This window comes from Mycteria americana, chromosome 2, assembly GCF_035582795.1.
Source record: "Mycteria americana isolate JAX WOST 10 ecotype Jacksonville Zoo and Gardens chromosome 2, USCA_MyAme_1.0, whole genome shotgun sequence".
Lineage (NCBI taxonomy): Eukaryota > Metazoa > Chordata > Aves > Ciconiiformes > Ciconiidae > Mycteria > Mycteria americana.
The window spans coordinates 129,063,693-129,087,088 of NC_134366.1; the positions used below are offsets into that span (position 1 = coordinate 129,063,693).

A 23,396-nucleotide genomic window follows, 5' to 3' on the forward strand; every position below is an offset into this window, starting at 1 on the left:
TGATGGTATGCTTGGATACTAGCTTCTGTGGAATCACAGTGTTTGAATACATTTTGAAGAAAGTTTTTAGTCTTACGGGTTTTGAAAAGAACTTGCAAATTGGAGCTAACCAAAGTAGTGTCTCCCTGACTCTCCAAACAGCCTCCAGAACTGCCTGTGACTGGTTTCTGGTTCAACCTAAGGTAGACTCCTAAGACATCTTTGAAGGGAGTGATTATTACGTGGGAGCCCATATGTTTTAAAAAATAAAAACAACAACCTGGGATGCACTTTTAATTCTGGTCAATTTATATTGCTGTCATTTTATTTTCTTTATGAAAGAGTGCTTGCGAGTAATATTTTAGGCCATTTCAGGGACATGCTGTCTTGCTGGTAGAATGACTTGCAGTACATGGTGACTGTAGAAAGTGAAAGCCATCAGCTCCCAAGCCAGTGGTGGTAGTTTGAGAAGAATTGCATATCCAGTTCCAGAGTTTGTAGATGATGAGTGTTTTTGGAATTGGTTGAGTTACACAGACAGTGTGCAGTTAGGCAGAACACAGAGAAAGTTGCTAATACTGTCCACATCATGAATTTCTTCACATATATGGTTTCTCTAGAGCTGTGCAAAAATTGCTAGTTAGGTTTTTCTTCTTGCTTCATTTGAAGGGTGAACCAACATGGAGGGGGGAGGGGAAGATTTGTTTGGATTAAAGGAAACATTTTTCTGACCCCGAAAAAAATGGGTTTGTTTTTAAGGCTTTTTGGGGAGCTAGCCAGGGATGCTTCGCTTGCAGTAAAACAGTGGCTTGAAAAACTGAGCAAAATTGAGAAGCCACCTGGATAGAAATAAGGGAATGAGAATGAGTGCCGTTCTTAGGATTCTTCAGAGTTGTGAGCAGTGTATATACATTTTGGCCTATTTCCACTATAATGGACAGTATCCCTCTCTGGGGAAGTAAATTGTTTTACCTGAGTGAATAATGAGAATTTTTGTTACTGTGTTTTCTTGCTGTGGTAGCAGCTATGTTACCTGTAGCAGGACAAGATTACTTTTATTGGGCCTTTAGCTTGTAATGGGAAAGAATAATAGAAAACCTTTTTTCTAATAAAGGGTGTCCTGCTTTGCCTTGTTTCTTTCTGACCCACTTGCTGCTCAGTCTCTGTGGCTTCTCGAAATTATAGGACACAGTTAGGGTGCTTCAGTAGTGCGATTTCCACTCTGCCTTTTAATTGACCACAGAGTGGACTGTCATTGATAACTTGACTGCATGGTTGATACTTCCACTTGGAGAGAGTGACAGCTGGCTGATGCAGAACAGCTTAAGATGGTAGCTCTGGAAAGTTCAGAAGCATGTTACTGCTTAGGGTTCGTGTTAGCTGTATCTGTTGTGCCAATGGAAAGACAGGTGTAGAAACTGGGTTTATCTTTGTTTTGGAGCACAGAGGCATGTGCATCAGTAACCAGCAGAGCCACTGACACTTTTTATTATGCATGACCTACTTGACAAGATTAAAAAAAAAGATAGAACCATATTCATTTCTAATTGGACTTTCTCAAAATACATTTGCACTTAGAATGATCCATTCCGTGGTCACTTTGGAGTAGTCTTCTGCAAACTAGCTGTCACTTTACTGTCCAAAGCTTATTAATCCTCTAGTAAACCAAGCAATCCTCAGCTACGGAAGTCTTAGATACCTTCTGGAGTGTTAATTACTTCTAGAATATGTTTTTTGCAAATACTATTTTCATCTTGTTTCTGGTTGTGTCTTAACTGTTGGGTTATTGGCATCTTTGTCTTTCCCTATTTCCAATCTTTTTGCAGTGTTAGGTTTTTTTTTTACAGGGGAAAGCGGTAATTTTCCTAAAGATTATTTCCTAAAGTTTGGCACAGCCCCCTACTGTGCCAAACTTGTTTTGGGAATGCAGGTCGGTAGGAGGGATAAGAATAAATGTGAATTATAAAAAGAACTGTATTCTTTTAAAACTTCTGTATGGTACACTCAATAAGTAGTGTAACTTATACATATTCATCAAGTAATCAATATAACCAAAACAGTGGAATATCAATCAGTAATCCAAGACCATCAACTGGTACTTAATATTAACAGATTTATAATTATTTCATATTTCTTCATCTTTATTCCTCTTGCCTTTGCTTTGTTTTTTTTATTAATATTCAGCTTTCTGTAAGATGCATTAGTCTGTCTTTTTGCTTTCTAGACAAACTATGAAAACAGAATATACAGTCTGAAAGTAGAGTGTGGACCTAAATATCCAGAAGCACCTCCTACAGTTAGATTTGTAACTAAAATTAATATGAATGGAATAAATAATTCCAATGGAATGGTAAGTTGAAATGGTAAGATCAACCATGTTGTTAATCTGTACTATAAATTATTTCTGTGAAAAACCCAGGTGAGGGATATGCATGTTGGACATAGCTTTCACATTTACATTTTACAGTATAAATACTTGGTTTAAATCAAATTTTGGTTGCCTACTACTTCAAATCTTTAGGTATTTACAATATGTTAGTGGTTCTTAGTGGCTTATCACTGAGATGAGCATTATTTATAGTATTGAAACAGTTGTTTCTTTTAAATGAAGCTGACTATTTTAGTTTTGAACAGAAAAAAATAAGTGTTTAAGCCATGTGTAGGTATTTCCCTTGTAGTACTTTTATAAAAGGGGATTAGATTCATACTGTAACAGGAGTACTGCAAACTTTATCTGATGTTTCCATTAATTAAAAATGGAGGTTATTCCTGATGAGTCTCACTCTGGATGTTGTAACTCACCTATAATGAACCAATGTATTTAAACTCTTATTTTCTTTATAATGGTTTATTCAAATCCAAGGTGATTCTGATCTTCTGTCTTAAGTTCTTTTGATATAGATGGTAATCACTTTCATTTTAAAGATCAATTTGCAATAAGTTACTTTCACTGATGCCGCACTTAGGGTGGGATGAGTTCACGTACATGAGAAATGGCAGCAGCTCAAGCAAGTTCGTTATTCCATTATTCACTAGGTACTTTAGTCCTGTGAATAACTCTGAGGTACCCCATTGCTCAGTGAAAAGAGATGTGAGCTGTCTTGCATTTACAGTGGTATATGTGTATAGCAGCAAATACAATAATATATCACTGTTGTCTGTTTGTCTCTAGTGAGTGCAAAGTAATTGGGTTAAGGTAATACTTAGAGGTGAGTCAGAGAGCATCTTTGGATTTTAAATAATTTGCAAGATTTAAAAGAAAGATGGACTCACATTTGTGTAATTAACAGTACTGAAATGTGAAGCTTAAGTGTCTCAAGGACTGTAGAGGGAAAGGTTCTTAGGAGGCTGTTTGAGCTGTTGTAAGTGGTAGGATGATGTACTGTTTGGTCATCCAAAGCCAGTGCACTAACACTTCAGAAGTAATCTAAAATTAATTTGTAAGTACTTCTTGCATAGCCAACAGCTTTACTCTGCCTGAAGATTTTATTAAAATTGCTATCTACAAACCAGCTGTTGCCCTTCATCACAACTGTGGCTTGTGGCCTAAGTATATATGTTTATTAAGAGGTTGTGACTAGCAACAGCTGTCAATCTGGAATGCAGCAGAGCTTTTGGTATGTTTATAATATTCTTTTCATACCTCTCCCTAGTAACATGTATTATTCTGAATCAGTAAAGAAGTATGCCCTTGTTGCTTCATCTGTGCATGCCTGAGAGTATAGGTGTTGGTTTCCGGAAGCAGAGCCTCAGACCTGCGGAGCCTGAAGGCTCATGTTTACCCAGTCAGTTGGCTTGAGCTTTTGTTTGGAGAAGTCTATACTCCCTCAGCTTGCTGAGGAATGGGGTGAATACCGTGACAGGAAATCCGCCTGATGGTTTTAAAAGCACTGTTAAAATCCAGTCATCATTGCAGGAAAATTTGATTTTAATAAGTTTATAAGCTTATACAAAACCTTAATTCAGTTTTTCCCCAACAGTTCTATAAACTGGTATATCTTATGAAGGATTTGCTATGCACACGCGTAACTTATTTTTTAATGGATTTAAATAGGACTAGGTAGTATTTTTAATGAAAACAGTTTTCATAACTAATGAATTTAAAACTCATTTATTATGAAATTTTTAACGTGTCCATTGTCCCAGTATCTTGCATTTTAGCTTATTTTGCCATTTGGCTCACTCGAGTTGTGCCAGATGTGTCAGATAAGCTGGAGGCACCTTCAGCATCCCTGGAACAGTTGATGTTGCTGCTTCCTATTTTAGTTCCTTTGTGTTTCTTCCAAGCTGCTCTCTCACTTTCTGATCGTGTTTCATATAATAGATCATAAGCCGTTTGCTGCATTCTTTGAATGAATGACAGGGTTTCATCTTCAGACAAGCTCTACTACTATATGTGCTTCTGCACCCTGTTTTTTGACATGTGGCCAGCTTTTGATCACATTTGCTTAAAGCTGAAAAAGTTGGTGACTTGCAGAAAAGAGACCTGAGGTAAACAGCAACTGAAATTGTATGTTGTAGCAGTATTATCATACTACTCAAAACACTTGTAATGCTTTACAGGAGGTGTGTGCCAGTTAACACCTGAGGAAAAGTAGAGCCCCCAGCATGAGTTTAGAGGGTGATAAATTTCTGTTGAGTTGGAGTGTGAATGGTGGAGGGGGGAGATGGCTATATGTTAGTGTTAATGGTGGTCCAAAGAAGCTAGTCTCAAACTGCCTTGTTGGCAGTGGTTCTCAACTTTCTTGACTTACAAGTCCCTTTATGCTTTGCATGAAAAGTGCACATGTGTAATAATTTGTCCATACTGACAGTTACAAGTTTATTGACTATTTGATTATTCTGAGAGAGGAGTTTTGCTTGTAAGTAACTTTTCCATCAGCAGCGTATCTTCAGGGATCCCAGAGATTGCTGTTCGATAAATTTCATGCAGGAAAGGAGAAGGGTACTTCAGGAGTATTTTATCTCAAAAGACTAAACTTAAGTACTCTAAGTCACCCTGTTAAATTGCCTTCCTTTTCTTATCTGCAAGTTAGTTTTTGTGGTTTTCTGCTTTTCAATTTGCCTGTGGAGCTACTGTGTTTGTATACAGAATTAGGGTATTAAGTTCAGAAAAGCTAGCCCAAGTACTTATGAAGGGCTGGACAAAATGCTTTTATGTGCTAATGGCATCACTGTTGTAAAATTGTTTTTAAATTATCATTCTTAATGCTGCGGGGTCTTTTCTCTTGGAGACTTGTGTATCCTGTATTGATAAAACACAGGTTACATTCTGATGTGCTATTTATTTTCCCATGGTCTTTTGAGGATGTCTGATTTTTGCATCTCTGAGAGTGCTCTTCAGCAGTCTGTCTTGCAGGATTTGCAATCACTTCTGTTCATTTAAATACCATTCACAGCTGGAAATATTTGTTTCCTTTAAACTCACTTGGGACTCTGTCAGCTATAAATCTGTAAGCTGTTGTCCAGTTATTGCTTTGAGTATGTTTATTGTAGACTAAGCAGTTTGCTACTTCTTAAAGTTAAGATATTGGGAGCATTATAAACACTGAATACTTTGCAACATTGTGTAAAATTATTTGTTTTAATTTCAATTGTCTAGAAAAAATTAGGCATTTTACATATTGCTTCTCTTGCTATTGTTTAAAGATTTACAATGGTATGCCCCCAGAATAAAATAGACTTCAGATGGCTGTTTTCAGCTTTATTAGCTTTTTTGTGACCTTGAAATTTCTCCTTCTGTGCCCCAGGATGTGTACTTGAATATTACCTTACGCTTTTGTGTGATTTGAACATAGTTTGTGTCATTCTTCCAAATATCTTATCATTGTTTTTCATAAAGTGAATTTATTGTGCACTAACTTGGAAAAATTCTGCGACACAGAAAACAGAACCTGAGCCAAAATCTTTACGGCTGCAAGATGTCATGAAAAAAGTTGGTGACTTGCAGAAAAGAGACTTGAGATAAACAGCAATGAAAATGTCATGTTTAGCAATCTTTACTCAGAAAACATTCATAACATGGTTAAAATGGACTTTACAGTCTGTGAGTTTGTTGCCACAAATTCCCAGCCAAGAAAGAAAAGCTGGAGGAGCTTACTTCTAAGTGATCAGGTCTCATATTCCAGTACAGCCAGTGTATGTAGAATTGCATTGTTTGAACAGCACTGGTGACTGACTGCTACGTGCTGTAATTGAGGCAGATCTCCAGACTTGAGAGAGCCTACAAAGGCACAGTTGAAGAGAAGCAAGGAAAAGGAAGATGGTATGAAAGCAGAATTGCCAGGCTGAAGGCATTCATTTGGGGAGTCCCAGAGCAACTGCCTTGCTAGCCATTTTTTGCTAACCCAGTCTTTATCTGAACAGATAATTATATTAGTTTTCTTTCTCAAACCTAGCAACACCTAAACCTACCTTTTTCTTCTTATGCATGTTGGTTTACAAGTCGTCTTCTAAAACAGTTCATTATCACATGGGCTTCCACCCCCAAGTGCACATCTTTCCTGGTTGGGAATGTTCTGTTATAACCGTTACCTGGTCCTTCATAGTTGTTTACTGTGGCTTCTTTTCCCCCTATTTTTCTCAGGGAGATTATTGATTTTTTTTTTTTTTTTTTTTTGGCAAGTCAGTGACACATAATGTGATCTCTCCTCAGCTACTTTAGTAGAAAGTATTGTGATTCAGACTAACATGGACATTTTTTAAACTACTGGTCTGCCAAAGGACTTATACCAAAGCATTCAGGGAGTACTCTCACATTTTGTTCCGTTTTGCTAAGTTGAAGAGGATGTCAGGTTAGCTGCAGAGAAGTATTAACAAATGTTAATAAGTGTGTCTGTGTGTGAGAGGAGAAATAAGCTCTTAAACATCTGCAGCTATATGCTAAGAAAACATAAGATCTGAGCCCTTGTTTCTTCTGTTACCATGATACTTAACCACCATGAAGTTTTTCTCCTTTCTCTAGGACCCCATGAGGAAAAATGGTAGTCTCATGCATTTCTCATGGCATTTTTTATATGGAGAACATTTTTGAGTAGTGTGATATTTGCTATTCTAACTTTTGAAATGAATTCATATTGTTCCTAGTTGGCTGGGTTCGGCTCATTGGATAGAAACTCTGGAGTGTCCTTCTTTAATCTTATCTAGAAGGACTGGAGAGGAAGAGATCTGTAAGAGCTTGGTACCTCAGAACAAAGATACAGGCTAAATGATGCCTTACTTAAGCTGCTACTTGATAGCACAGGTGATCTCTTATCCAAATTTCCCTTTTACTCACTGGTGGTTTTATCTAATTGTCTGCTTTTTAAGAAAAGAGAACCTGTTTTCCAGTTGCAAAGATTATCCTGCTCTGATAGTGCTTCTTTTATCTACCATGTTAAACCAAATGCCCCTTTAAAAAAGTAGTAGTAGTACTCCAGGAATTACAGTGATGGTCTGACCAGTGTAACTTTCAAAACATTTCTGTATCAGCTCGTATACTCGTGTATTTTAAACTGGCATGATCTTGCTGCATAATGGATCTTTCCTTTTGATGCTCTTTTTCTTCCTAATTTATTAATGTTTGCAGTAATTATTAAGTAATCTGACTGCCTTCTGTACTGTGGTTTGATGATATGCTGTCTTTGGCAGCTCTACTGACTTCAAGGGGTTCCTGACTCTGAGCAGAGCATTATTTGTGTGAAGAGAAATGCTTACAGTGCTGAGCTGTGAATTGGATCAAGGATCCTGCTTAGGCACTTCTTTACAAGGTGTTTTTTTAAACTGGGTGGATTCTATCCGTTCAGGTCAGAAAGTAGCTCCACATACATTTCATGGTTCATCTGAGCTGACAGGCAGTAGCACTGTTAAAGGAACAAGTGCCTAGTGAGAGGGAGCAGAAGTTTCTTGGGTTAGCATTGCTGCCCAAGCCAGCATGTTGTTAAACCTTGGCCTCTGTTTCCTCCTGCAAAAAGGCTTAGTCTCATCTGGTGTTCTGAAAAGAGACAGCTTCACTTTGAACAATCTAGAAATAAAACATCTGTGTTAACGTTCCTATTTCTGATTCCAGCGTTGTTTTTTCTTTCAGTCTGCCCTAATTAAGATGGGATAAGAAACTTCTTGATGTTTTATGCTGCATAAATCATAAAGCAGTGGTTTCTAGCACTTTTATAGCCATGTGGGCTGCCTGTGCTGCTCTCCCAATGGAATTCAGTAGCGTGCAATAGCCCTATTCCTGCCCATGGGCCTGCTTTGCAATTACACAGCTGTAGGCCCCTCTGTCTTCTTAAGTTCCTCCTTGCAGGGGCTGGGTGGCCAGGACTTACCTGCTGCCAAAACAATTCCCAAGCTGACTTTCATTTGCTGACTTTCCTATGGAAACCTCCCTGTTATAATATTATTGTGTAAATTGTCCCACAGGTTTTATAAACGCATAGGAGAAGTCCCATGTCCTTTCCTTTCAGTTCATATTCACATTGGTAAGTGATGTACAGTAATCTTCACAGCTCCATAAGATGACTTACTGTAAGAAGGATGCAAAGAACTAAGAGATGTCCAAACATTATGAATCAGTTATTTCAATATTTCAAGCCATTTCTTAGTATATGTAGTGACTCTTGATGTATCAGAAGCATCATGTAATATTGATGTGAAATAAATCACTAATGATACTTGTAGCAAGGGAAAAACAAGGGAAATTTTCCTTTAGAAAGGTATTCTACGGACTCTTGTGTGGCAGGTTCTTTTGAAGAACTGGGGAAACCCTGAGTGTATATATTGGCATAATGAACGTGATGACTTTTTTGTTTTTTGGGGGTAATTCGAAACAAATTGATAAATTTTACAAGATATGGCTCCAGTTTTGCAGTGAATGGTTTGCTGATCTCCTCCTCCCCCCCCTCCCCCCCTTTCCTTCTCACTAATATTAGTATCAGCACAGATGGAAGGGTCCACCTGCATGGATTTTATTGCAGAATCTGTATCCATGTGTAAGTATATGATTGTTTTCCTTAAAATATTTTATGAACACAGGGACTTTATGCCCCAGAGAAAGTGTCAGGGAATGCTTAGACTCTTTCTTAGAACAATTAGGTCAATAGCAGTTATTTATGTAGAGATACTGTATTTCATCATAACTTATAACTCCCTCTTCTTTTTCCAGGTGGATGCACGGAGCATACCAGTGTTAGCAAAATGGCAAAATTCTTATAGCATTAAAGTTGTACTTCAAGAGCTAAGACGTCTAATGATGTCCAAAGAAAATATGAAGCTTCCACAACCTCCAGAGGGACAAACTTACAACAATTAATTTTAGCTGATTCTCAAACTTCTGTCTTAAAACAACAACCTTCTACTCATGTTAATGTCTTGATTAAGTCTCACAATGCAAACACCCACACATTAAAAGAATTTCAGCTGGTATACATGACCTGGACATTTGTAAGAATATATATATTATATGTATGCCCAATATGTTTTCAGGCACTATGGGAGAAAAAGGCAGCACAATTATTTTTTTCTCTTATCAAGGCACTGTCATTTAAGCATAAGCCTGAAATAGCCTAAAATTGGAATTCAGGTTTTACAAGATGAAAGCATGACAGAAAGTGTCAGATTGCTGTGGAATAATATATGTTTCTGAAAATAATCTCTTGAGAAGGCAAAATATAAATGGCATGCTTTATCCATCTTGCTTAGTAAAAGAGCTGCAGTTAAATTTGTTTTAAAGTAGCAGGTACAGTGAATACCGTTGCTCATCTTGTTTAATTTTGCAAGGGTGTGGGTGCCGACTACTAGTAGTGTCACAAAGTATGTTCAGGATTGTTTTGATACCTGTATTTATAAAATGGGGGGATTAATTTCTGTTAAGCAGCTCCTGTGTGTTACATGTATCGGACATGGCAAATATTTGTTTACAGTCTTTGTTCTAATAAACCATGCATTTAAGTTTTAGTGAAACAAAGGAAATGTATGGATATGTGATTGAGATTAAAGTTAGTCTTAAAATGTAAATAAAATGTGGAAAGTGTCTGAGGCTGTGCCATTTCTATAATAGTGATGTAATATATGTACAGTAACTTGCAGAAGTAGTGGAAAGCCAAACAATATTGCTGCTGGTTTTACATGCACCTTTTATTCTTACCACTTTTGTATGCTTAGTTTACTTGAGAGGTCAAGGTATTCCGTTTGTTGCAGAGGAGTAAGTTCTGTCATCTGCAGTACCACTTCTTTAGCCAAGCTTGCGCTGTGTGTGTGTACATATATATTTAAAAAAAAACCCAAACAAACCCCCAAACCAACTCCAAAATAAAAACAAAAAAATTTCGCCTACCCATCTCCCCTTCACCTCCCCTCCAGATTCTTTTGAGAAATGAGCATAACTTTCATTTTGCTTACTTGACCTCTGAGTGGTTTTCAGACCGCATTGCTGAAGTCTGTCCTACTTTTCAGTCCTTTGTCTTGCTTTTGCAGTTGCTGCCTTGATTCTTACTTTCTTGTATCTTTTCCTCTTTTATGTTTCTTGCCTTTTTTTTATTGTCTGTTCCACTTTTGCCTTTTCTGAAACACACAAAAAATAAACTTCAGGAAGCTTTAATAAAAATTACACCTGTAATACAGATGATCATGTTTCCATCTGCATTCCATGTGTCATATGCCATGACACCACTGTCTTCATAGCTAGAGTGCTTTCTGCCTCTCCTGCAATTTTTGGTCTGTTTTTTTTCGATGTATTCTGTCTGGTGGGAACAGTGGTTTTAGTTCTGTTACTGATTTCTCATAAGAAAGTAATTAATGCTATCCTTTTGGAAATTATACCTTCCCCCCCCCCCCCCCCCCCCCCCCCCCGCCTTGGAAAATGCAAGCCTTTGTTCATTTTGGTGAGAACATGTAACATTGGGAGCAAGTCAGCTATTTGCATTCAAAATTTTGTTTAGTGGTTCTTTTGAAAAAGTAAATATAATCAAAAGCCATCAACAGCCAGGTAACTTCCTTTGATATGCCTTTGCCTATTTCTGATGTAAAGAATGAACCTTTAAAAGCAATAAACTAGGTGTTCTTTTTTTTTTTTTTTTTTTTATGGAAAGGTTTAATTAGTATTTTACAGTTGATGCTTTTTAGACAAATTGGGCACTTCCAGAATTGGTGGATTTGTAGCTGCCAGCTACCTCGTGTCTGTATTTATATAACATATCATTTGTGATGGTTTCGCTGAAGTGCATTGCGACATTTTCTTAGTTGATTTAATTTGAATGATTTTGATGCCATTAAATCTTTTTTCTTACACTAACACTGCTAATCTATATTTAATCAATTAAAATAATGGAACTGTACAGTTCTGAGATGTGAATTTTTGGGGCAATTTCAGCATAGACGAGAGAATGAGAAACACTCCTAGACTATGATATGGTTGGTAACATAATTTAAGACACTGACTTATTCACAGAGCATGAAAAAGGGCTGGTTGTTCACTTGGATGTGGTGCAAGTTGATCCCACAACAGCTATTCCTCCTTGCTGTACTCTAACCATTTGTATCTGTGAAAATCTGCATATCCAGCTGTAAGCAGATACATTTTGCAGAAGAAAAAAAAGTGGTGGAGGGATCTGATCTTTGACACCAGGGTATGTAATATAAAGGATGACTGTAAAAATATTCCTGCAGTGATTTTAGGTGTGTTGGTTTTCCATTTTGCTCGCACTGGAAGAAGTCTAAGTGTAATTAATTATGAAATTTTAAAATGTCTTTGACTACTGCATAAAGTCGGGAGCCTCCCCGAAACTCTTTTATTACCTGAAGAAGATTTTGAAGCACTGCTGCTTACTCACCTCCAGAAAGGTTACATTGTTTTACATGTATCCATGTCTGATCAGTGTTTAATTAGCAATTTGTTTTCTCATGTTCTTGTGGTTTCTCTTAGACCTTTTCTTAGACCTACTTAGAGGTCAGAATTTTAATTTTCCTCTTATAAGTATTTAATTTATGTTATGTTCTTTTGGCAAGATTTGAATTTGCTGTTGTTAGCAAATGTGTATTTTTTTCTTCTTAAAACTGTATTTGTGCATCTTGCAAAGTAGAGCACCATTTTAAGCCAGTTGTGTGAGGTGGAAAGTGCAAAAATTCTAAATAGAATGTTTTTTCAGATTGCATTTGAAAATTCATATCATGTTGGTGGCCATCAACTGGGATTTAAACTAGCTTTGTGCTCTGAAGCATTGCCAAAGTTCTTGTGTTTTAGTTGTTCGAGGGAGGGATAAGTTTACTATGAAGCAAAGGAAAAAACCAAAACCCTAAAGGTGGTATGATTCATGCTTCGTAAACCTTAAGATATAATGAGCAAGCCTATGGAAATATCCACATTACAAATAATGTGCCTTACTCATTTATAATAAAGTATATAAAATGTTGCAAAGTGTGCACTTACCAACTGCCTTGATTGCACTCATCTTCCTGAAAGCAAGTTGAGAATACTTGACACCCAGCAAGACGGTCGGGAACGAATCCCTCAACTATTATGAAATAAATGCATAATCTACGCTCCTCCTAAATGTTTGTTATTGTGTAGGGGATCCCTAAAGGAAATTTTAGTGCATCCTGTGACAATTGGTCAACTATAATAATAATCATAATAAACTGTGTAATTTAGACAAGTATTTGTGTTTTACATGATTCCTTATATGGTGAGTTGTGGAAATGTATGTCCTACTTAGTAGCTTTCGGGACAATAGTTCAGGGCCTAAAAATATTTATTACACTTCTCTTACACTATCTTTTGATGCAGAGGGCTCATTTATCAGGCCACCTGGTAATTGTCCTATGACAGAGGCAAGATGTCTGACTACTACTTGTTTTTGTTCTGACCTCTAGTTTTTGAAAACAGCCAGATTGCCCCTGGTGTGGCTAGTCTCAACTGCTAGAGAAGGAGGAATAAACTGGTATTAAGCAAGTCTGAATATGTGTTACTGTAACAAAAAAAGGTGTCTTAAAACCACCGTTGTTTGTTTTTCTTTTATGCAAGTAAAATTCCAGGTGGAAGTGAAGCAGTGAGACAAAATATGTTTCTCATAAATTTTTCTAAATAATGTGTTCAGAACTCTTTTGTGAAGCCTAGGAAGATTTCTGAGGTGGGGAGGTATTGGGGGAACGTGATGAATGCCTGTGGTCTTTCTTCAATAATAATTAAAAAAAGCTTTAAAACTTGTTAATGTGTCTGTGTTAACTCTACATAATGAAATAATTGTGGGAGAGGGTTTTCTTCTTTTGCCTGTTCTGGTGATCGCAACGTTCCCTGAAACGGTGTATTATACTTCTGTTGCAGACCCAACTGATCGTGGGCTAAAATGATATGAAGGACGTATTGCCTGTAATGCTGGAAGTATGACAATAACTTACTTGCGCTGCTTTAAAAAAGTACGAAAACACATTTCACTAGCTGATCTCAACTTCCACAGGAATGAGTACTCCATTCAATGGTTAAAATATCAGCTTTCTACATGACCTTAGTGTTAATGCAGTTTGTAGTGTTTTTGTTTTGTTTGGTTGGGGGTTTTTTGCTAAATGGATGTATAACTTAATCTCAATTGATAAACAGTTGTAAATGAATGTACGGTGAATTCCATTCTATAAAATACATGTCATATACCCACGCTCAAGTACCATTCCCATATTCAAACAGTTCCGTGAAGTTTTCCAGTCTTTACCATTTTAAAATAGCGATAAATATAAAAAGCCTTTTATGATTTATACTAGTGCCAAACTATATAAATGGATAACTTAATGGATGATGTTGAGAAAATGCACAAATAACCAGTGCATGGGTTCTCTTGATATAACGCATGTTTTCTATACTAATTTATGACTTTTCACCATTTCTTAAGGTGAACCATCCCAACCTTCTGCTTTTAATATATGCAGTATAGATAAAATGTAAACATGGTTTTATAATGTATTAACTATGCAGTTTGGGTTAAAAAAAATATACTGTATATTTGTTAACTCAGAAATACTGAAGGAACGGCTATGCAGACATAAACAAGGTTTTTATCAGCTGCTTTGTGCTCATTCCCACTCTGCTCCCTGGTGATGGTTATAGGTGTGTAGGTATGCTGCTTTAACACATTGGCTGTTTGCATTTTGAATTATTACTATTATTATGTTACTATTATTATATTTTTAAGCATGCAGGAGTGAGAAAGGGAGGGGGGAAGGGTTTGATTTCCCTCTGCAATTTCTACTGATTAAAAATTATCAAGAAAAGAAGAAGCCTGGTAAACACATCTGTTACTGACTTGACTTGAGAATAGACCATGAAAAAAGGGCTATTTTTTTCCAATTGTCACAGGAATAAAAGCTGTTACAATTAGGATGAGAGCAGCTCAAACAGTAGAGCTGTGAAGTTATCATGAAGATGTGGAAGACAACGTTTCTAGCAGATCTTTCCAGTGTCACGAAAATTGGGTTAATATGTGGTTGAGAGGGTTGAGCCTCGCAGAATGACTTTGGGAGAGGAACTAGCACTTGGAACTCCTTCAGTTCAGCCTGACAGGAGTTAACCCAGTTCTATTCATCTCTTTCACTTTTTTGAGAGAGCAAAAAAAATGTTCCTGCATTTAGAATTGTTAAACATTGTGGTGAAGTACAGCAGGTTGAGATGACTCCGTTTCTTTCAGGTTTTGATACGCAAAACTTGCCACCATGAGGAGCTGTGTAAACCAAAAGCATGGAAGTGCGTGATGCTGGTGGCTGGCTCTTTAGTTCCTAGGTTAATCTAAGTGACTGGTGATTGGCAGTTTTAAGTTTAAATGTATGCGTGTGGTTAATAGAGTCAATACTATTAATGAGAAAAGTCTACACTAAAAGCTCTTTGCTTTTGTCACGGTATCAGGCGAATTGCCAGCAACCCTGACCCCTGCCTCTTCTGGCCGACAGTTCCTTCCAGTGTTTGTTGTTTGCTGGACTGCAGATCCAGGAGAGAGCGTTATTTCTCATCTCTGGGTGGTGTGTCGCACTGTGAACTATGGGACCAGCTGCTTCTGAGAAATCTCTAAAATAACTCCTTGCCACAACATCACAGTTTCAGGATTCATGGAGACAGTCATAGTCATCTTGGTTTGTGTTTTCTGACACTGTTTCCTGTCGTATGTACATTTTTTTTTTCCTGTATGAAGACTCACAGATTAAATTTACGATCTTGTAAGGTACTACTAACCTGTAACAATGTACTAGATTTGTGACAGCCTTATCAGAAAACATTTCAAACATCTCTGTCCTTGCAGTTGGCATCAAATGTACAAGTCATTGCATTTATAGCAAAATTCCCATGCTAAGGTAGTACTGTACTTTCATTCCTTAAATGCTGTAACTTTGAAGTACTAAAATAATGTGAAACAAAAATTTGTAGCCATGTTTCTATTTAGCAATGGTTTTATATTGCTATTCAATTGCTATGATAATTACTTGCTTCATTCAGCAATGACATTCAGCTGTCATTCAGGTGGCGCATTGAACACTCATTATTTAAAATCTTTGAGTGGCACCTCAATTAGTAGTGTAATGCTTTTGATCTTCAGAGTAGGGTGCTGTGAAGAGAGTACTGCTTTGGAAGCTCTTCATTCCACCGCCCTGCTTTCAATCTGTTAAAAAAAAAAAAAAAAATCTGAACTGCTCATGTTTGTTAGAGTAGTAACTAGAGTAGTAACTATTTCTTCTGGTATTTCAAATACTCTTCACTTTTACCTTCAGATTTGTTTGGAACGGTTGTGTTGTTCATTCAGTGTAACAATTTTAACTCTCAGTCTCTAATGCCTTACTGTATTTTTGTGATTTTATGATTCTATAATATCTGTATGATAATTAGTATTAAACCAGAAGCCAACAAAAATGGTGCACTGCTTCACTTGCTTGACAGATGCACAAATCGCATATGCTGCACTAAGGAGCCTGTAGCCGAAGACAAGGGGGCAGTGGGGAGGGAAGGAATTAATATAATTTAAGTATATGCAAGTCCTGACACCATTCAAAAAATACGCTGTTCTCTGGCTACATAAAACTGAGGTGCAAACTAAGTATTTGCTTGGTTTTTACATGCCTGCTACTGCACAGCGAAATTACATTATATAGCCATCTAGATATATGGGTGACTGGTAATTTGTGCCCCGGTAGGAGTGGTTTAGTACAACCATAGCGAGAATTAGAGTTCTGTCGTAGGTGCTTTTATGTGTAATAGCTTGAATCTGATTTATGTCTGTACTATTTAAAGACAAGTGGCAAAATGTTTTGGTATTAAACTCATGCTGTATCGCCAATGTTGTTTGGTGGATAGTTCTTATTTGCTGTGGCTTGTGATTTAGCAATACTTATTTTGAATTTTCACAGGTTGGGATTATTCCACCCTCGTTTTCTAAAGGATAAAGAACACATGTGTGTGCACGCATGCACATACTCTCACACTGACAAAACATTTAGGCAAATAAAATTGTGTTGCTCCTTCTCCCCAGTTACTTGGGAGAGGAGTTAGATGGGGTAGCTCAAAACTTTGTGTTGGAATGGCCAGCTAGTGATAATCGTGTGGTAGCTGCATTTCTTCTGTTCGCCACACCTCACCTGTAATCCAGATCACCAAGTAGCAATGATCCGATCCTTTGCTGATCTTTCTGATTTCAAGGGAGCTACTTTCCAGGTCCTGGAGGCCACCTAGCTCAGCCTGCTTATGCTTACCGAGGAGGAAAGCACCGTGCTGGTGTCTGCCCACGCTCCTTACTCTGCCCTCGCCCTTGTGCAAGGGGTCCCATGGTCTGCATGGAAGCTGCTTGGGAGTGGAACAAGGAGCTCTGTGGCTCCCAAACGGGGTCTTGCCAGCTTGAAAGCACGCTTTTTCCCCACATTGATATTTCATGACTCTCCCCCAACTAAGTAAAATTCAATTTATAACTCGAATCCTTAAAGCATTTACTCAAAGAAGTGTGTAGCTACTAGCTTTCATCACTGTGGTGATGAACACAGAATATAGATGACTCCTTTTCCTTGTCTCCAAAGCAGCAGTTCCCATTTAGGCTGTGATCCCTCTGAGCTAAGAACAACAAGAGTGAGTAAGGTAGCAAGCCTTGCAGAAGCAGTTATTGAAGTCAGAAGTGAGTGGAAAACCTGGGAACTGGTCACAGCCTGGATTCTCTGCTCTCCTCGGGGTGGGGTGGGGATTTTATCTTCCAGTATTGAGAAGGTATTCTTTCATCATTGCCTCTGGTTGCCTTTATCCATGGCAAAATTTGAGTTATGGAAGCTCTTGAATAAGCAGAGAGATTCTCGTGTGATGTTTGGAGATGAAAACTTATTGCAGGAAGCAGGACAATCCTTACAGAGACTTTACAAGACTAATAATACACCCTCCAAAATACTTTGTAGAAGATGAAAACTCATGCTCAGCATTGGGAGGTGTGTATGTATGTGTGTGGGGGAGCATATTTAACAATAACAGCCAAAATGCGTAGGTTTTGGGTCAAATTCTGACAGGGCAATTAAGCAGTATGTATTTCTAGCAGAGGAATTTCTGGTACAGAATGCTTTTCCAACCCTAATCTGCATTTGTTTTCATCTAAGTGTTCTGAAAACAACTTTTTCTGTTAGGAAGGGAAACTGTTTTCAGGTTTAATTGTAAAATAATGAACAAAGGCCGTGTGTGTACATATTTCATAAGGCCTTGTCTGTCCTCTGAAGAATTGTCTCAACTCCTGCATCTTTGGGATGCAGCTGTGCCCCCCTGCAATCTCAAATACCTCTCTGCCTTTTGCCTTCTAGCTTTTGGACCCTGGCCATTTGTGCGCTGCTTCTCAGAGTTTCATGAAATGTATTTCAGATAAGCGAGCGTACTGGTGGGTTTAAGTTAACTATGGAGTAGTCTGTGAAAAAAAAAAAAATAGTTAGGCGTCAAAGTTTGAAAACACATTCTTACTCCATTTTGTTTTTTTAAATTTTGAATGCACGAGTGGGTGCCTGCGAGAATTTGCAGTACAGCTGAGCCGCTGCTGCAGAAACTGGGTTGGATTCATGTCTGATAGAAGAGTTGTCAGCTTTGGTCTTCTGGCAACGAGGGATAGCAAAGGCAAATGCTCAGGTATGCTCTTACGGGTGGTAATGGTATTCCTGTTTGAGGAAAAACAGCCGTCCTGTTTACATAACTAATCATCGTGACATGGAATGAGGTATACCTGTGTTGTCTGTGAGCAGTGTGACTTAGCCTCATCCCTTTCCCCTAGAAAGGTAGCTTTAGTTTCAGTTGGGTTTCCCCCCCCTCCCTTTCTGTATTGAGTGGATTTTGTACTTCTGTTCATGGTGCAATCTCTATAATACCCAGATCTATTCACATATACCAGTTTGATCTAGCACAACTAGGAAATGACATCATACAAATTCCCACATTCCAGAAATAAAGAAATGGGCTGAATGGAGACCTGGTGGTAGCCAGACTGGGCGTCCCTGAATGAAGCAGCGGCGGGGTCCCAGCCAGGAGCTCTGCTCAGGTGCCTGCTTTTCTTGTCTGGGCTCTGCTTTCCTTTGCCCCGTTTTAAGCTTGGAATAGGACTAGTTAAACCGAACTTTTGTACAAGCACAATTTAGCAGTCTAATCTCAAAACATTTTTGTGCTTAAACCCAAATCTAAGGTCTGAGCTGCTGTGTTTAATAAAGCACTTACCACTTTTTAGATAAGAACAGGTCAAAATCAGAGTCAGAACCTGGCTATTCCTCCTCAGTTCACCTTTGACTGGAGTGATTTAATTGATCACACAACAAGTGTGTGTTGTCAGATAACCTCTCTGTGAACGTATTGGTGGCAAAGATAAATTTATTTCCCTACATCTGTAAGGAAAGTAACATTAACTTTTCTAATGCATTTGCTGTTGCTCATAGCCATTCACACAGTTTCCAGCAACAATTGTTTTCTAAAGTCTTTGGTTTCCACCTAGAGCCCTTTTCTTCTCTTCTTTAACTTTTTCTCTTTTTTTCTCAGACTGAGAGTTTCCAGGTCTGGAATTTGCATAGTACTTTTGAAATCTCTAGAACAAAATGCCTGATTGAGCTGGCAAAAAACCACAGTCATGGTATAAGAAATTGGACTTAGGCCATTGCAATATCCCGATCTGGATGTGCCCCCCTGCCCCGGGCAGTATTGTCTCGATGATGTGTTTTATTACATTTGAGAAGTGTGAGTAGTGGGCCACAAGGAAACTTTCAGCATTGCAAAAACCATAGGTCCAAAAGGCTTGGTTTCAGAACATTTGCATGTGGTTTGTGTAAGTATCTTTTTTTCTCTCTTGCCGTTTAGTACTCGCTAACTGACAACCAGGAACTATTCGTGTTTCCTCATTATTTGATGAGACCTTTCCAGATTGGTCCACATGCTAGTAAGTGGAGAGCAGCAGCAATCTTTCTCTACTCTCTCTTTGGTAACCAAAAATATGCCTTGGAGGTGGCAAACACACAGCATGTTACCGATTTTTCTTTACAGTAAATATTTGACATGCATTAAGTCTTTTTCTGCTTTGATTGAACTGTCAACTTGCAAACTACCTTGGGTAAAATATCCAAGCTGTAGTGAGTTTGGTAGTCTAGCAAATGTTTTTTATCTATCTAAAAAGAAATTTGACATGTAAATTCAAAGGATATTGTGTTAGAGAATAGGCTTTTTTAGGGTCCCTATATAATGCTGAGAATTCAGGGTTTAACTGAATGTCACTGCAACCTAGACTTTGTTTCATTTAATTAAATTGTGTGATTAGATTAGTGGATCAAGAACTCTGGACAGCCTAAAGCACAGCAAGTGATCATCTCTAAAACAGACAAAGCCCCTACAGCTTAAACATCCCTGTCCTCTGAACAGTCAGCAAGGAGCCGGTGAGATGATCTTGCTACAGTGGTCGGTCTGTTCTTGAAGTGACGACTTCACCAGACAGCTCCAGCTCAGACAAGTTTTCGTTGCTTCAACTGTGTTGGGTCTACACATGGCCACAGCAAAGCAAGGCCAAACACAAACCAGCCAATCTCTGCGCCACAGCTACTCCCTCCTCATGTGGTTTTCCATTCCTCTCTCTTTCAGTCTTGAGGAAACTGATCTTGGGCTCATGTTGTTCTTCTTGGCATCCTGAAGATTCTTGGAGGCCGCTGTAATGTCATCACTTTTTTCCCATAGGACACGTGTGGAAAATGGTGAAGAGGAGATGTTAATGGCAGAAGATCATGGGCCTGATTTGATTCACTCTCAGGATTTTAGGAGGCAGTGCAGCATCAGCAGAAGCAGTTTAGCATATTATCACTGCAAGGAGGAGGAGAGAGAACACCTGATAGCCCATGAGAGTTTGGATTATTTGCCTTCACACAGTAAAGTTTATAAGAAATGGCTACAAGAGAAAACATACAGGTAAACTTATCTTAAATACTGTTAAGTTGCCTCTAAACTATGGGGAATTTGGACGATCCAGGGAGATGCCTGATAGCAGAAGGAATTAAGAAAATGTTATTTATTGTTTCTGTACATAGGAAAATACTTTAACAGAATGTAGAAGGGGGCCAAGTGGCAAGCAAGTTTGATTAAAAGTATTTTTTGAAAGTGGTTATGCCTTTGTTCTTGACAAATTATTGAATATGCAAAAAAAAATTATTAACTACTCAATGTTTCCAACTTAAAAGGAAGAGACTTTGCAGAGGTTTGGAGGAATGTTCTCTTACTGAGACTTTTCTTGACATTCACTGCTGTAATCTGCAGGAAACGTGGTGTTTGAATCTCAGTAGGGGTGTCTAGTCCTAGATGATACTAGAAATAAATCAGAAATTATTATTGGTGCACAATTATTATTAGAAGTATAAGTTTAGGAAAGACAGAAACTAGAGGTAAAGGTTTGCACATTTATATGATAGGTGCTGGGTGCATTAGTTGCAGTAGAAGAAAATGGGAATTACTTTGAAATGAGTTCTGAGTGCTCTACTGAATGCTTAATTACTGAGTCACATAATTGAATTTTGAGATGTCATCAAACAATCAGCATCTGAAATTGCACTGCTACTTACACATTAAAAAAGCAAAATCAAAAACAAAACCAAAAGATCCAACCACGTTCCTTACCAGATGGAAATGGCTTTCAATTTGGGTAAGGAACTGAAGGCTGAAGGTAAAGGTTTGTTGAATGTACACTTTTTAAAGAGATACTGGCAAAACCAGCCTCTTGCTCATGCAGTCACGGTTAATCATCAAAATGCTTTAAAAATGGAACTTGCATGCTTGTGAGAGGAAGCATGGGAAATAGGCCTGTGTTATAGGCTGAGACGTAACTGTGTTTTCCTGTTTCTAGAAAAGAGTGGGATCGATGGCTGCTGATGGGGCTAATCGGAACAGCAGTTGGGATGCTGGGGTTTTTGGTTCATCAGATAATTGACACTTTCATCAAATTGAAATGGGACCTGGTGGAAAATTACCTGCAGGTGAGCAAGAGAAAGTCAGAGTGACCTCTTCTGTGTTTGTTTATTAGAAAACCCACATTGTAAAGTTTTAACTGACTAGAGGCGCTGCCTGTCTAGGTGGGTGTGGACATCAGATGTCCTGCGGTGCTTTGTGTAGGCATGCTGTGGTGACCTTTGCTACAACTTAGCCTATAGTACCGTATAATATCTGATGGTGTTCTTGTCATGAGATTGGTGAAGGCAGTCTTTAAAATACTGTGGCCTTCCTCTTGCTCCTTGTACATAAGTGTCTCGTGCTGCTTTGGGTATTGTTGATGTCCAAGGGAAGGGATTAGGTTTCTCTTAAGGTACTTTGCGAATGTGGACCTGCTATCAGATACGTTATTTCTTTCTATGTCTGGAGCAGCTATCTTTTGCTAATGCTGTAACAGATTATTGTGGAATTATTAATTTGTCTTTGATGGGTATCATAGCCTCTGTGATAATTGGGATGGTGGTGGTAAAAATCACTGAATGGCTAAAACCCATGTAAATGTTAAGGCATCTCTGACCCCGACTGCTTGTTTTTCTCACCTGTAGAGAGAAGCAGGTGGTAAAATTTTCAGCTGGTTTGTGATATCTATGGTAGATAGTATGACTACTGAAGAGCTTCTCGTGAGAAAGGGGCTTTGAGCTTTTGTTCCAGCTGAATCCTGACCAGGGAGGGTCAGGCATCCTGTCAGCCGGTGCCGGGGGGAGCCTGTGTAACCATCAAGCCTGGTGTGCAGCCAGCATACGCAGCAATTTATGCAGAAGGGGGCCAGGGTCTGGGCTGACAGTGCTTTTGTGCTCAGCAGCAGTGGCAAGGAGCTGCCGGAGATGGTCCCCAGCGCCTGGGGGAGGAATTACCCCTGACTCAGCAGAGGCCACAGCCCAGAGCAAGCTCCCGAGGGAGGGGGCAGCTCCGCAGGTCTGGGGCTGTGGGCAGTGCCTGGGGCCTCTCGCTGAGACTGGAGCATAGCAGATGAGCTCCTTGCCTGCACAGATATGGTGGGATAGCTGACACTGCTGGAGCACTGCAGTGGCTGCATACAGGCTCTTTAGGAAGGAGAGACCGGGATGGTTAGGAGGGGCAGTTGCTCTTTTTTGTGAGAAGGCAGTGGGAATGGATGGAGCTCTGCCTTGGGACAGATGAGAGTCAGCTGAGAGCTTGTGGATCTGGTGTGATGTTGTTATGGGTGTCTGCTATAGACTGCCAGCTCATCAAGAATTAGACAAGACTGTCTTCAGACGATTGGAAGAAGTCTCATGGTCACTGGCCCAGATCCTCATGGGGGTCTTTAGCCAACCACCCCAGTATCTGCTGGAAGGACAACACATCAGGGCGCAAGCAATCCACGAGGTTTCTGGAGTGCGTTGATAACAACTTCCTGATGGATGATCGAGAAGCCCATGAGGGGACATGCTCTGCTGGACCTCGTACTTACGGACAAGGAAGTACTTGGACAAGAAAGACTGGTCAGGGATGTGAAGGTTGGGGGCAGCAGCGACCATGAGATGGCGGCACGCAGGAACCTGAGATGAGGGGGAAAAAGCAAAAAGCAGGATCACAATTCTGGACTTCAGGAGACCACTTTAGTCTGTTCAGGGATCTGCTTGGAAGAATCCCAAAGAAGAACGTTCTGGAGAGACTAGGGGTCCAAGAGGGCTAGTTGGTTTTCAGGGATTATCTCCTTCATGGTGAAGAACAGTCCATTCCAATGAGCAGGATATCAAGCAAAAGGTGGCAGGGAGCTCCTCACAAAACTCAAAAGAGGGAAAGCAGGAACAGGTGACCCAGGAGGAATACAGAGACACTGTCTGAGTGTGCAGGGACGGGGTTAGGAAAGCCAAAGTGCACGTGGAGTTGAATCTGATAAGGGATGTTGAAGGGCAACAGGAAAGGAAGGAGGTGTCTACAGGTACATCAGTAGCAAAAAGAAGACTAAGAAAAACATGGGCTTGTTGTTGAACTG

The 23,396-nt window shown here is 39.1% G+C and overlaps 1 protein-coding gene across 6 annotated transcripts in view; it reads left to right on the forward strand.

Annotated features, from left to right (window-relative positions):
• The window catches only part of UBE2V2 (ubiquitin conjugating enzyme E2 V2), a 29,240-nt gene extending 19,255 nt beyond the window's left edge, over window positions 1-9,985 (forward strand). For 3 of the 6 annotated variants that reach the window (XM_075494616.1, XM_075494618.1, XM_075494619.1), the window contains 3 exons: window positions 2,204-2,329; window positions 8,886-8,945; window positions 9,119-9,985. In XM_075494616.1, the coding sequence (XP_075350731.1) occupies window positions 2,204-2,329; window positions 8,886-8,945; window positions 9,119-9,265 (333 nt within the window). In that variant the 3' untranslated portion in view covers window positions 9,266-9,985. Of the gene's footprint in view, window positions 1-2,203; window positions 2,343-8,885; window positions 8,946-9,118 lie in introns of all 6 variants that reach the window. The other 3 variants (XM_075494617.1, XM_075494621.1, XM_075494620.1) reach the window with 3 other exon arrangements.
• Window positions 9,986-23,396: the final 13,411 nt, after the last annotated feature.